Source organism: Delphinapterus leucas, chromosome 19 (assembly GCF_059928025.1).
Source record: "Delphinapterus leucas isolate spDelLeu-1000000601 "Yukka" chromosome 19, BTC_Dleu_Yukka2, whole genome shotgun sequence".
NCBI classification, from domain to species: domain Eukaryota; kingdom Metazoa; phylum Chordata; class Mammalia; order Artiodactyla; family Monodontidae; genus Delphinapterus; species Delphinapterus leucas.
Window position 1 is genome coordinate 49,660,400 of NC_143147.1, and position 15,384 is coordinate 49,675,783.

The 15,384-nt window shown below is 38.6% G+C and overlaps 1 protein-coding gene across 3 annotated transcripts in view; it reads right to left on the reverse strand.

Moving 5' to 3' along the window:
* Nucleotides 1-15,384, reverse strand: part of IKZF3 (IKAROS family zinc finger 3) — an 87,321-nt gene that overhangs the window by 60,234 nt on the left and 11,703 nt on the right. For all 3 annotated transcript variants that reach the window (XM_022557773.3, XM_089901202.1, XM_022557771.3), the window contains exons 2-3: nucleotides 5,070-5,123; nucleotides 2,586-2,687 (exon numbers count right to left, since the gene is read on the reverse strand). In XM_022557773.3, the coding sequence (XP_022413481.1) occupies nucleotides 2,586-2,687; nucleotides 5,070-5,123 (156 nt within the window). The remainder of the gene's footprint in view (nucleotides 1-2,585; nucleotides 2,688-5,069; nucleotides 5,124-15,384) is intronic.

The following is a 15,384-nucleotide window of genomic DNA, read 5'->3' on the forward strand; positions in this document are numbered from 1 at the left end:
CTTTGTCCCAGGTTCCTGGTACGAAGTTCCTAAAACCCTTGAAATTTCCTGAGTGATAAGAGTGTCTTTTCTTATTCATAACAAGCCCCTTTCAATCACACCTGAGTTTATGCTACTGGGGTGACTTAAGGTGCAGCCCCTAGATAGCCTCAGGATGGGTTGGTCACCAGAAAGACCAAGTGATTAGAGGGCTGGAACTTTCACCCACCAGCCTCCAGGAAAGGCACTGGAGATTGAGCTCTATAAAAACTCTTGAACTGTAAGATTTAGAGAGCATCTGGTGAAGACATCAAGCTGCTTAGAAGGTGGTGTGCCCAGAAAGGGCATGGAAGCTCTGCACCCTCCCATCCCATAGCTTGCCCAATGCACCTCTTCCATTTGTCTGTTCCTGAGTTGTGTCCTTTATGATAAACCAGTAATGGTATGTAAAGTGCTTTCCTAAGTTCTGTGAGTCATTCTAGGGAATTATCAAACCTGAGGGCGGAGGTGGTTGTGGGAAATCCCGAATTTGGAGTCAAGTTGGACAGAAGTTCAGGTAACTTGGGGACCTGGTACTTTTAAGTGGTGTCTAAAGTGAGGGCAGTCTTGTGGGACTGAGCCCTTAACCTGTGGGTTCTGCACTAATTCTAGAAGTTAGCATAAGAATTGAATTGAATTGAATTGCTGGATGCCCAGTTGGTGTCCAGAGAATTGGAGAATTCGTGGAAAATATCCCAGACAAACTTTCTATCATGAACATGTATTATTTTTATGATGGAAAAGAGTAAAATAAACATATTATTTAAAAAATGAAAGACAACCCACAGAATGGGAGAAAATATTTGCAGATGAAGCGACCTACAAGAGATTAATCTCCAAAATATACAAACAGCTCATGCAGCTCAATACCAAAAAGACAAACAACCCAATCAAAAAATGGGCAGAAGGTCGAAATAGACATTTTTCCAAAGAAGACATAAAGATGGTCAAAAAGCACATGAAAAGATGCTCAACATCACTAATTATTAGAGAAACGCAAATCAAAATTATGATGAGGTACCACCTCACACTGGTCAGAATGGCCATCATAAAAAAGTCTACAAACAATAAATGCTGGAGAGGGTGTGGAGAAAAGGGAACCCTCCTACACTGTTGATGGGAGTATTAATTGGTACAGTCACTATGGAGAACAGTATGGTGGTTCCTTAAAAAACTAAAAATAGAGCTACCATATGATCCAGCAACCCCACTCCTGGGCATATACCCAGAGAAAATCATAATTCGAAAAGATACATGCACCCCAATGCTCACTGCAGCATTATTTACAATAGCCAGGACATGGAAACGACCTAAATGTCCATCAACAGATGAATGGATAAAGAAGATGTGGCACATATATACAATGGAATATTATTCACTCATAAAAGAACAAAACTGAGTTATTTGTAATGAGGTGGATGGACCTAGAGTCTGTCATACAGAGTGAAGTAAGTCAGAAAGAGAAAAATACCATATGCTGACGAATGTATGTGGAATCTAAAAAAAGGTACTGATGAACCTAGTGGTAGGGCAGGAATGGAGATGCAGACATAGAGAATGGACTTGAGGACACAGTGGGGGAAGAGGAAGCTGGGACAAAGTGGGAGAGTGCCATTGACATGTATGCACTACCAAATGTAAAATGGATGGCTGGTGGGAAGGTGCTGCACAGCACAGGGTGATCAGCTCGATGCTTTGTGATGACCCAGAGGGGTGGGATAGGGAGGGTGGGAGGGAAGCTCAAGAGGGAGGGGATATGGGGACATATGTGTACAAACAGCTGATTCACTTTGTTGTACAACGGAAACTAACACAGCATTGTAGAGCAATTATACTCCAATAAAGATGAAGAAAAAAAAGATGTGGTATGTATATACAATGGAATATTAGCCATAAAAAAGAATGAAATAATGCCATTTGCAGCAACAAGGATGGGCCTAGAGGTTGTCGTACTGAGTGAAGTAAGTCAGACAGAGAAAAACAAATATCATATGATATCACTTATATGTGGAACCTAAAGAAGAATGGTACAAATGAACTTATTTACAAAACAGAAATAGAGTCACAAATGTAGAAAACAAACATCGTTACCGAGGAGGAAGGAGGGGGAGGAATAAACTGGGAGATTCGGATTGACATATACACACTACTATATATAAAATAGATAATAAGAAGCTACTGTATAACACAGGGAACTCTACTCAGTAATCTGTAATGAAAGAATCTAAAAAAGAGTGGATATATGTGTATGTATAACTGATTCACTTTGCCGTACAGCAGAAACTAACACAACATTGTAAATCAACTATACTCCAATAAAAATTAATTTTAAAAAAATTAAAAAAAGAAGTTAGTATAACTTGAACACTGAATAAGCACCTTAAATTCTCAAAATTTGCTGATATCCTGTAGCAAATTATTAAATGTAAATATTTGTAAAGTGAACAAAACTGAATTCCTTCCAACTCAACCCACAAATGCAAGTTTTCCTCGGAGATTTCCTGATTTCTTCTCCATGTTGAGCCTGAACGATATCTTTAGTTTCTGGTCTATACACTACGGCTCACCTCCTATGTCTTCATCTTGATTGGCTGGGCCTTCTGTACCATCCACATTTTCTGTTTCATGAGGTTTGGTTAAATCGTAGTCATGCAAAAGCACCGAACCTTCTAGGAGATAAGAAGAATTTTAACTATGCAGTCAACTTTAAAGGATTTTTATAAACATGTATTAAGTAAGACTCCTATTTCAGCTTCACCCAATCCCTTAGTGATAGACAATATCGCTTTCACATACACCCAAGTAAGATAAATGTGAAAACTCTTGAGGTTTAGAAAGATGCCCAAGGTTCATGTGCCTTTCCATTAGACATCATTTTCTTGACTATTTCTTTCACCTGAGTTAAAATGCACTCAAGTTCCTTTGGATTGAAATTCTCTCTCCTTTGGTATATCTCACAATATTCAGTAGGATGCTATTGCTAGTTAAGACCAAGAAATATTAACATATAGTGATGAGAAATACTGAGTCTGAAACTACTGGCATAACTCAATTTGGGAAAGATGCTTTCCTGAGAGGAAGGCTGTAAGCTTCTGTACCAAATCCTATTTTCCCTTTCTGTTCACATTATAAATATGATTCTGTGGAAAGCATATTGGCCCCCAAATTCCTGTATTTCATCAAACATTTACTAAATGTTGACAAGGCTACAGATATGAATAGGTTATAATTCCTGTCTTCAAGGAGCTTATACACTACAGATGTAGATAAAACAAATGCACAACTATAATGCAAGACTCAGGCCTATAATGTAGACTTGGACATGAGATTAAGGGGGAAAAAACGTGTTATGGGAGGTCCTACATAAAAGGCAGTAGACATAATAAAAGCATGGTTAAATAAACAGCAAACTTACTAAAAATCAAGTTTAACAAAAATATAATTTTGTACAATAAATATTGATAATATTAGAAGTAAGGAAGAAGGCATGACGTAGCTGGAATTATTTCACATATAAGCATGGTAGCTTAACAAAAAGATGATAAAAGAAATGAACAGAAAATACACCCGCTTGCTATCAAACTCCTTCCCAATTTTCAATAAAATATTTGCTGAGAATCTATTACATACAACAAATAAAGACACTGAATCCTGTGGCACTAAGGAGGGGCTGAAATAAGAGAGGTGATTAGAAACTGCAGGGGCTTCCTTTCAGCTGCAGGCATGACTGAACACATGGAGCAGGACATTTTACTGGCATGTAGGAGTAAAATGGAAACATATTACATAAAATCCATGACTGAGAGGTCCTGAAAATGTGGTCATCGTGGACTCAGGTTTTGATTTATAGGTAAAATTTATCTTTTCTGCATATTATAACATATACTCTTAGACAGTAAGACTCTAAATAGTTTACTTTTCTCAAGCCTGAAATAACGGACGTAAAGTGCACGCCTGAACAACTAATATGAGGTACAGGTTCAATTAAAACATAAGGTTAGGGCTTCCCTGGCGGTGCAGTGGTTAAGAATCCACCTGCCAATGCAGGGGACACGGGTTCAAGCCCTGGTCTAGGAAGATCCTACATGCCACAGAGCAACTAAGCCCATGCGCCCCAACTACTGAGCCTGCGCTCTAGAGCCCGCAAGCCACAACTACTGAGCCCACGTGCCACAACTACCGAGCCCACGTGCCTAGAGCCCGTGCTCCACAACAAGAGAAGCCTCTGCAATGAGAAGCCCGCACACCACAACGAAGAGTAGCCCCTGCTCGCCGCAGCTAGAGAAAGCCTGTGAGCAGCAACAAAGACCCAATGCAGCCAAAAATAAGTGAATAAATAAATAAAATTTAAAAAGCCAAAACCCCAAAAACATAAGGTTACAACTCACAGTAATATAACAAGGCACTTAGGTGGTAAATTTTGTAATAGAGCAAAAGCTTTGATTCAAACAAAGTGAGTTAATCAATGGAGAAAACACAGAAGTTATTGTTAGGAGATAGATTACTTTAAATGTTTATAGTTTATTCTGGAGCAGGGGTCAGCAAACTGTGGCCTGAGGCCAAATCTAGCCATGGTCTGTTTTTGTATGGACCCAGGAGGTAAGAATGGTTTTTACAGTTTTAAAGGATTGTAAATAACATAAAGAGGAATAGGCAACAGAGACCATATATGGCCCACAAAGTCTAAAATATTTACTCTCCGGCCCTTTACAAAAAGTTTGCTGACCACTGTTCCTGAGTGAAAAGCACAAGTTGTTCAAATAACAGCTACTATATTGTTCAACAAAAACTGTCTTTATTCAAACCAATCAGTTGAAAAAATGTGAAAAGAAAATAAAAAACCAGTGATTAACGTTAGGTAGATGGTTTGGCTCTGTGATGCCAAAGAACTTATATGATCTAAATGGATATGTTATTTTTGTATCAGGAAGAGACAACCACATTTTTCCCCCAACACATTTCCATAGCATTTTTATTGCAATCAGAATATTCCTCTTCCTTTGGTCTATTCAGTAACGGTATATTTTCAGAGTGGAAAGACCTGATGTTACCTGTGGGCACAGACTGCTCTTGAGTGCTTTTCAGTTCCACATTTGGTTTTATATCTGAAAAGAAAAGGATTACAAATATTAGCTACTTAGAGTAAATTTTTTCAGATTTGGGCACTCTAAATTTAATAAGGATACTATTTTGGAAGACTTAATTGCTGATTTCCTCTTCAGAGCAGGACTAATCCTTTCTCTATATCCTCCCTAAAATATGCCTCAAGGAGAATAAAAGGAATCCATGCAGCAATTATACTTTAAAGAGATTAAGTGGAACAAATTAGTACTTTGTATTTACCCACATACTTACCATTTCTGGTGCTTTTCATTTTTTCATAAAGACCTGAGTTCCTTTCTGGTATTGTCTCTCTTCAGTCTAAAGAGCTTCCTTTAGCATTTCTAGTAGGGCAGCTGTATGAATGACAACTTTTCTTAGTTTTCATTTATTTGGAAATATCTTTATTTTGCCTTCAACTTTAAAGGTTGTTTTTACTTGACATAGAATTATGGGTTGACAGTTTTCTTCTGGCACTTTAAAGATGGCATTCCACTATCTTCTATCCTCTGTTGTTTCTGATGAGAAGTCAGTGATATTTTGTATTGTTGTCTTCCTATATATACGTATTCTTTCTCTCTGAATGCTTTCAAGATTTTCTCCTGACTTTTGGTTTTTAGCAGTTTGACTGTGATATGTCTAGGTGTGGTTTTATCCGCATTTATCCCACTTGGGTCCACCGAACTTTTTATGTGTAAAATTATGTTTTTTACCAAACCTGAGAAATTTTCAGCCATTATTTCTTCAAATACTTTTTCTCCTCCATTCTCTTGCCCCTTTTCTTCTAGGACTTCATTTACATGTATGTTAGATTTTTTCATATTTTCCCACAGTTCCCTGAGATTCTATTCTTTCCCCCCCCAAAATTCTTTCCTCTGTTGCTCAGATTGAATATTTTTATTGATAAATCTTCAAGTTCACTTACTCTTTCTTATCTCATCTTAATGTGCTGTCAAGCCTATCCAGTGAGTTTTCTATTTCAGATATTGTAATTTTTAGTTCTAGAATTTCCATTTTGTTCTTTTTTCTAGTCTCTCTGCTAGATTTCCTTTTTGTTAATTCATTACAAGCATATTTTCCTTTGCATCTTTTTTTTTTTTTTTTTGTGGTACGCAGGCCTCTCACCACTGTGGCCTCTCCCATTGCGGAGCACAGGCTCCGGATGCGCAGACTCAGCGGCCATGGCTCATGGGTCTAGCCGCTCTGCGGCATGTGGGATCCTCCCGGACCGGAGCATGACCCCGCGTCCCCTGCATCAGCAGGCGGACTCTCAACCACTGCACCACCAGGGAAGCCCTCCTTTGCATCTTTGAGTATAATTATTATACTTGTTTAAGATCCTTGTCCAATACCTGTCACTTTGGGCTCAGTCATCTTTGGTTTCCTTTTCTCTTGAGTATGGGTCACATTTTCTTGTTTCTTCATATAACCTAATAATTTTGGATTGTACCCTGGACATTATAAAGATATTACAGAATTTCTGGAGTCTGTTATGTTCTTTTGAAGCATATAGGATCTTTTCTTTGTTTATTTTACTTTTTAAAGCATGTAGTTAAACTCAAATTCTGTTTCATTTGTGGTGGGCAGCAGCTAGCATAACCAATTGTCCCAGTATACTTGGGATTGAGGATTTTCCCAGACCCCAGAACTTTCACAGCCTCAGGGAACCTGGGACAAGTTGGTCACTCTTGCAGAAGTGTAAATCTCTACTCAGTTACTTTCACCTCTGATGGATTGCTCAGGGTATGACCCATACATGTGTAGTTCAAGGATTAGCTAAAGATTTGGTCCAGCCAGAGAATTTATACACAAAAAGCCCTCTCTGCCCTCTCCATTCTAGGATTTCCCTCTTTGCCTCCCAACTGTTGTGATTGCTATCGTTTTTTAAGCTAGTAAAACTGTGGATTATCTACTCAAGTTTTGGTCACCCTGATGCTAAAACTGGGGCCTGCCCTTGGGCAAAAAAGCCATAAAAACAAGTTGGTAACAGGTAACAGATTTTTTTCATATTTTGTCCAGAACCTATAATTGTTATCTGTTGGAAGTTTGGTTCAATAGGAGGTACTCTTCTATTACTAGAAATTGAAACTCTTGGGACTTCCCTGGTGGCACAGTGGTTTAGAATCCACCTTCCAATTCAAGGGATATGGGTTCAATCCCTGGTCAGGGAACTAAGATCCCACATGCCACAGGGCAACTGAGCCCATGCACTGCAACTACTGACCTTAGTGGAAGAAAGAAAAGAAAGAAAGAAAGAAAGAAAGAAATTGAAACTCTCCTTTGTTCTTTTTTTTAAAAAAATATTTATTTATTTATTTGGCTGCACCAGGTCTTTAGTTGCGGCATGCAGGACCTTCGTTGCCACGTGCAGGATCTTTAGTTGTGGTATGCAGAATCTTTGGTTGCAGCATGTGGGCTCTTAATTGCGGCATGCGGGATTTAGTTCCCTGACCAGGGATCGAACCTGGGCTCCCTGCATTGGGAGCCCGGAGTCTTAACCTCTGGACCATCAGGGAAGTCCCTGCTCTTTATTTTAATGGTGATCATATACCCAAAACTGCTCCGGATAGCACTGATTTCAAATATTCTATACTATATTTCAGACATATTCCAATTATTGTTTTGAAAAATGTAGTCACTGTACTTACATTCTATCTAATTTTAAAAGTTTAACACACCACCCATTAAATGTTAGCAGCAAAGCATAAGGGCAGGGAAAATACAAATATTTTTAAAGTGAGCAAAGGGGCAGCCTGCTATGTGGGGTCAAAACCCAAGATGGGTGAAAGAAACATCTATACAAGGAATGCGGACAGGCTAGGCAGGCTGCTGGAGACCAACCAGCATGAAGAATGTGCCTGTGTGTGGTGGGCATTCAGAATGAAATGAGGAGGGATTCTATATGAAGGGCAGACAGCATGGGAAGTCAGAGCCTGAGACAGATAAGAAGGGCGGGAGAATTACGTGGCCTGGAGTGTTACAGTCTGAGAGGCATGAAGAGGATATCCAAGTAAGTGATGGCCTGGCATGAAGAGTCACAGCCTGAGCATAGTGAAGAGGACATCTATGCCTGGGGGTGCTCCGGTTTCAGAGAGTAAACAGGGTGAGCAAGGTACCTGCACAGGGGCAGTGGGGGCTGGCACCAAGGAGCCCAAATGGAGTGAGGAGAGTTTGTGTGCATGGATGCGGTCCAGTGCAAAGTGTCCAAACTTGAGTGGGGTGAAGAGGGCATCCACATATTAGGTGCAGCCTTGCACTGGGATGTCAGACACCAACAGCTGAAAAGGGTGTCCACATAGATCAGTGGCTGTAGGACAGAATGTCAAAACCCAAATGAGGCAAGGAAAGCATCTTCACTGAAGAGGAGATGGCAGTGGCGATGGATGACTGGTTATATAAAGGAGGATTGATCAAATAAGAAAAATATAATAACAGATAATGAGACCCAGGTTTTCTCTGTCAGAGAAGGGAGTTACAAATATGGAAACCTGTGGTCCTATATTGGAAATGCAAGTATTGGCAGGAACACATGGCTTCTACTGTATATCAATTGATACAAAATATAGATGTAAATGTGTGTATATGTATGGCATACATACACATAGTCTCTAGCCCTGTCCACTGAGAGCACCTGGGAGCAGTGACACCACAACAGCTTCTAGCATATAGATATTAACTTCTAAATATCATTCTCAACTTAAAATAACCAGATTCCTTGGAAAAATGGCTGACTCCAAGCCTGGGGCAGGGAAAGTACAGGTGAGACTGGAACATTTTGTTGTGCCAGAAAGCAAGGAAGTGCTCACAGAACGAAGAGGATATGTTAAAAGGATATAGAAATCATTCTGAAGGGGTTTCCACTCGCCAAATCTGAGACAAGGAAGCATCAAAATTATTATGATAGTACTAGATTATAACTCATTGAAGAAAAACAGAAATTCATGAGTCCATATTGACATTAATAAGAAAGTTAGTAAGTTGAAAGCCTAGTAACAAATGGAATATTTATATAGATTCAAAGTGCTTCTCCTCAAAATACTTATTATTACAAACATGAAAAGAGAAACTATATAGTGGAGAGCCCTGTAGACACCACTGTAACTGAGCAAAGTGATCATCATCAGTAATGGGACAAATGAAAATTATGTGCCCACTGATAATGAAAAGAACACAGCATCATACTTCCCTGGTAGCGCAGTCGTTAAGAATCTGCCTGCCAATGCAGGGGGCACGGGTTCAAGCCCTGGTCCAGGAAGATCTCACGTGCTGCAGAGCAACTAAGCCCCTGCACCACAACTACTGAGCCCGCACGCCTAGAGCCCATGCTCCGTAACAAGAAAAGCCACCGCAATGAGAAGCCCGCGCACCGCAACGAAGAGTTGCCCCTGCTCGCCGCAACGAAGCCCGCGCGCAGCAACGAAGCCGCCACGCAGCCTAAAATAAATAAATAAATTTATATATAAAAAACCCCCACAGCATCACTTCTGTGATATTCCTGTCAAATATGCACAACATGAATCTAAACGTGAGAAAACAAACTAACTGAGGGTACTTTACAAAATAACTGGCTTGTAATCCTCAAAGTGTCAAGGTTGTGACAGACTGAGAAACTATTCCAGACTGAAGGAGAGTAAAGAGACGTAGCAACTAAATGCAATGTATGATTCTGAGCTGAATCCTCCTGAAGTAAAGGACGTTATAGAAGTAACTGGAGAAATCTGAATGGGGTCTGAGGATTAAATGGTAGTCATGGGGACTTCCCTGGTAGTCCAACGGCTAAGACTCCATGCTCCCAACGCAGGGGGCCCAGGTTCAGTCCCTGGTCAGGGAACTAGATCCCACATGCCGCAGCTAAGATTTCACATGCCACAACTAAAAGATCCCGCACCCAGCAACAAAGATCCCCCATTCCGCAACTAAGATCCGGCACAGCCAAATAAATAAATAAATGTTTTTTTAAAATAGTAGTCATAGATCAATGCTAATTTCCTGATTTTGATGGTTGTTTTGTGGTTATGTGGGAGAAGGTAGAACACACACTAAAGTATTCAAGGGTAACAGAGCTTCATGTCAGCAACTTACTCTCAAAATTTCCGGAAAAAAATAGTTTTTTGTACAGTATTGCAACTTTTCTGTAAGTTTGATAGTGGGTTTTTTTAAGTTTTTTTTTTTTAAAGCTAACTGTGAAACCTTTAACTGCACACTAAAGGGATTCTGAACAGAAAAAAAAAAAAAAGAAAGAAAACTAGCTCAAAAGTTTCACATGAACAACCTTCATGTGAAAACACCTTTTAGTTACTACAGAGCAAGATGGCTTTTGACTTGGTGACCTAAAGGAAAAAGGTCCTGGTCCCCTGAACCTTTTAAACTCTGACTGTGACATTTAAGTATCTCTCAATATTTTTTCAAGCAGTCTTTGTGTGCTGTAAATAACACCAGAAGGAACTGAGTACAGTTTCCAAGAGAAAAAGATTTGACTATCTGAGTATTCAGAACTTGAAGGAGACATTAAAGCCATCTATAATCAGGCTACATGGATGTTCTTCTTAGGTGCTAAAAAATACTTAAAAGACAAGGACAAAATAGACTGAAGTGCATTTCCCCCCTTGAACTCAAAGGTCTTTATAAACATATGAAGTCCAGTAGTGAACAGATGGTAAAGGAATTCCTATCTGAAGACCAGAAACCTGTTAAACATTTCTAAGTGCAGCAAAAGTTTTACAGTTTTTAATGGATCATTTTGTAATTCCTTCATACTTCAGTCCAAAAACAACTTCAAAAAGTTTCCATGATGGGGTCTACTGGGGTCTTTTTTAATGTGTTGGCAGTCTACATAGTTTTAAACTATTTTCCAAAAAGAATGCTCTAGAAAGCTAAGAAGGAAAGGTCCCTATATTGCTTTTGATAGAAATATAGTTCCCTTTACTGGTATTTATACATATCTGATGCAAATGATGGAAGAATTCCAAAGTGGGTTAATTTTGTTGAAATACAATTATTGTCAATTTTCTACATCTCTCCTTTTACTTGAATTGGTAAAGCATGCTCCTGCCTCAGGACCTTTGCTTTTACCCTTCCCTCTGACCAAAATGTTCTTCCCTTAGATAGCCACGTGGCCCACTTCCTTTCTTCATTCAGGTGTGTGCTCAAAAGTCACCCTATTGAACAAGCTTTACCTGACTACCCTATAATAAAATGTCATCCTCCATTGGCACTTTCTTTTCTCTTTATTTTTCTTCATAAAATTTCATTTTCGGACTTCCCTGATGGCGCAGTGGTTGGGAATCCACCTGCCAGTGCAGGGGACACGGGTTCAAGGCCTGGTCAGGGAAGATCCCACATGCCGCAGAGCAACTAAGCCCGTGCACCACAGCTACTGAGCCTGCGCTCTGGAGCCTGTGACGCACAACTACTGAGCCCACATGCCACAACTGCTGAAGCCCGCACGCCTAGAGCCCGAGCTCTGCAACAGGAGAAGCCACCACAATGAGAAGCCCGTGCACTTCAATGAGGAGTAGCCCCCACTCACTGCACCTAGAGAAAGCCCCTGCACAGCATCGAAGACCCAAGGCAGCCAAAAATAAAAATGAATAAATAAATTTATTTTAAAAAATTTCATTTTCACCACCTGACATACATTTGTTCATTTTTAAAATCTGTCTCCCCCCACCAGAATGTAAACTCCATGAAAACATGGATGTTGATTGTAATTTTTATTGCTATTTTGCTGTATCTTCAGCTCTCAAAATAGTGCCCATTTGTGATAGTCACTCAATAAATTTGTTGAATTAACACATGAATTTTTATATCTCTATCCTTGCTACTTATAAACACTCTAGGTCAAGGTTCTGCAAACTATAGCTTATCACCTGCTTTTGTATGGCCTGTGAACTAAGAATGATTTTTACATTTTTTAATGGTTGAAAAAAATCAGAAGAATACTGTTTCATGCAACTTGAAAATTAGATGGAATTCAAATTTCAGTGTTAATAAAGTTTTATTGGAACACAGCCAAATCCGTTCATTTACCCGTTGTCTATGACTGCTTTTGTATTCCAACAGCAGAGTTGAGTACTTGTAACAGAGACTATATGACTTGCAAAGCCTAAAACATTCACTATCTGGTACTTTACAGAAAAAGTTTACCAAGACCTGCTCTAAATCTATTATTAATACTAGCACTAATACTGAACTGTCCAATATAATAGCCTCTAGCTACATGTGCCAATTTGAGTTTAAATTTAAGTTAATAAAAATTAAAAATTTAGTTTCTCAGTTACCCAACCACATTTTTTTTTTTAAGATTTTTTTTTTTTAAAGGTTAAGTCTTTTAGTTATTTATTTATTTTTGGCTGCGTTGGGTCTTCATTGCTGCGCGCGGGTTTTCTCTAGTTGCAGCGAGCGGGGGCTACTCTTCCTTGCAGTGCGTGGGCTTCTCATTGTGGTGGCTTCTCTTTTTGCAGAGCACGGGCTCTAGGCGTGCGGGCTTCAGTAGTTGTGGCACACGAGCTCAGTAGTTGTGGCTCGCGTGCTCTAGGGCGCAGGCTCAGTAGTTGTGGCTCACGGGCCTGGTTGCTCCGCGGCATGTGGGATCTTCCCGTTCCAAGGCTCGAACCCGGCTCCCCTGCATTGGCATGCGGATTCTTAACCACTGCGCCACTAGGGAAGTCCCCCCAACCATATTTTAAGTACTCAACAGAGCACGTAGCTAGGGGCTTTCATATTGGAAAACACAGATAAAGAATATTTCCATCACTGTAGAAAGTTCTACTGAATAGCACAGCTCTAGATTTTAGGATATCTCATTGCTGCTTGGGTTACCACTCACTGCAAAGCTATTTATTTAAAACAAACATTAAAACTCTGGATCAGGAAAAAACAAGTAGATCAAACCATGTATAAAAACTAAATATCAACCAAAATTCTAAAGATATTATACTAGGAAACAGCTTAACAATGACCATCTTCTATCAATATTTCCAAAACTCCTGCAATTGGAATTTCAGGCAAAAGCATTTTCCATTAATGCAGTAATCAAAAAGATAAAGGATCTAAACAGCACCCTTCATACAAAGCATTTTACAAATTTCACTGATTAAAAAATTAATGTGACTTTTCAGAGGGTTAAAAAAAACCCCACATGATGCCAAACATCCAGATAAAATATTTTAAAATGTATCTTTGTATGTGTACAAATATAAACTCAGCATATACATTGGGATTTTTTGATATCATTAGGTAAAATCATTTTTCTTACCTCATTTAAAAGCCAACATTACAATCAAGCAGAAAACCCTAGTTAACACTCTTTCATATCAATTGCCCCCCTGCTCTTCCCGTAACTAAATAACTAACTCCTGATATATTTTTGGTTTAATTAAATCATTAGTGTTTTCCACTGACACTTTACCTCTTTTTTTTTTTTTTCACTTTACCTCTTAAATAACAAATCTTGTGAAAGGTATAACTAGTCTCTTACTGACACAGCTCACAAATATATTAGACTGTAAAAGTTAAAGGTTATTTCTTTTGTTGTATCCCAAGCACTCTGTAAATTCAAAGCTTTACTAGCAATCTCAAATTGTTTTCTTCCAGAATTGAAAACAATCCTCATGACATGCTTACTGAGAGATGACAATTACAAATTTGTTTTTATTCCTTCAGATTCTCTTTCCTTCAACAAAGATGCTATTTTTAAAAATTCACTAGTTAGAATTCTTTTTAAAAGATACCAAGATTTTTCTCTGAGATTCTAGTATTTTATGTGTTGCAAAATGAAAAGGGGTAGATTACGAACAAAATTTAAACTTGGAAATGGCAGGAGTCTGGTTAATTGAGATTTTGTCAAAATTCACATGTGAATAATATGTTATCTACCAACAAAATCAAATATTTACATTAGCAACAAAATTGGCAACCATATTTTTAATTCAAATGGTTATAAACTTGTCTTTATTTTGATACTTTAAGAAATCATCATTCAATTAAGAATACCAGCTAATACAATTCTACTCTTAATTTCAGAGATCAGATTTCCACTTGTGGGTCTGTTTTCCCAGTAGGAAGTGTAGATGCTAAAGGAGAGCAAAATGTCAATCTCAGAAAGAATCATGTACTGAGTTTGCCAGCTGTCAGCAGCACTGGTGCCTGACAGCTGCCAGAAAGCCGTCTCTGAATGTTGACATTCTCCTTTACCTTCATAACAATAAACTGATTCCTCTATCCCCATACCTCTTTTTAAAACCTAAAATGTCCACTTTTACTTTTTAACAAAAAGCTTTGGAAACTGAGTCGCTGACTACAAAAATGTATTCATAATTGAAACATGCACATTCAGGATGACAAATGTGGCACAGAAGTGTTAGCTACTATTTCTGAAAGATCCTTCATGAGTTCCCTTTATTACTACCACATACAATCATACCTGGAATCTTACCGTCACAAGAACAGTTCTGTATAATAATTTAAAAAAATGATCCATATAACCAATGAAATTAGAATATTAGAATTGGAGTAGGTAACTTAACTACCTTACCTCTCCTTCCTCTGCCATTTGATACTTGAATTTCCTCCAATATCTCCCTATTTGGGTTGTAAAGTCTCTGCTTAGACACTTCCAAGTGTACAGAAGTTATACCTTTCCATTTCAGAAAAACTCTAATGGTTTAAAAAGTTCCTCCTTAAATGTAGTGAAACTCAAATTTCTTAAACTGTCCATTTCAGGTCCTAGTTCAGCTTTCTGGGAACATCCAGAATAAGTTATTACGCAAATGCTACCACTCAGTTCCCTAACCATGGTGACAGCTTTCTTCTGAACCTGGTTTTGTTTGCCTGTGGTCCTCCAAAAATGTGGCATCAAGCACTTAGCCCAGGAGTGCAAATGAGATTTCGTATTATCTCATAGCATCTCTGGAAGATAAACACGTGCAATGGCATTTATTATTCTCCCCATTTTACAAACAAAATTTAAGACACAAAGAATGACAAAAAATATAAAATCATGTAAGTGTCCAAAGGTACAATGTCAGCGGCACATTATGAAGAGAAGCAGGATTCCTTTCTTGAGTTTCACCTTTGTTTCAAAGAATTTAAATAATGTTTTAAGGTGCTTTCCTATACAGATTATAAATCTTAGAAGAAAGTCAGAACTAGAAGAAATTTTAGACCCAATTAATTTCAAACACATCAAGTGACTATGACTGAGAGGAAAGGAAGATATTAAAAAGGGGGGCTAAATAAATAAATAATTTTAAAAAGAAAAAGAAA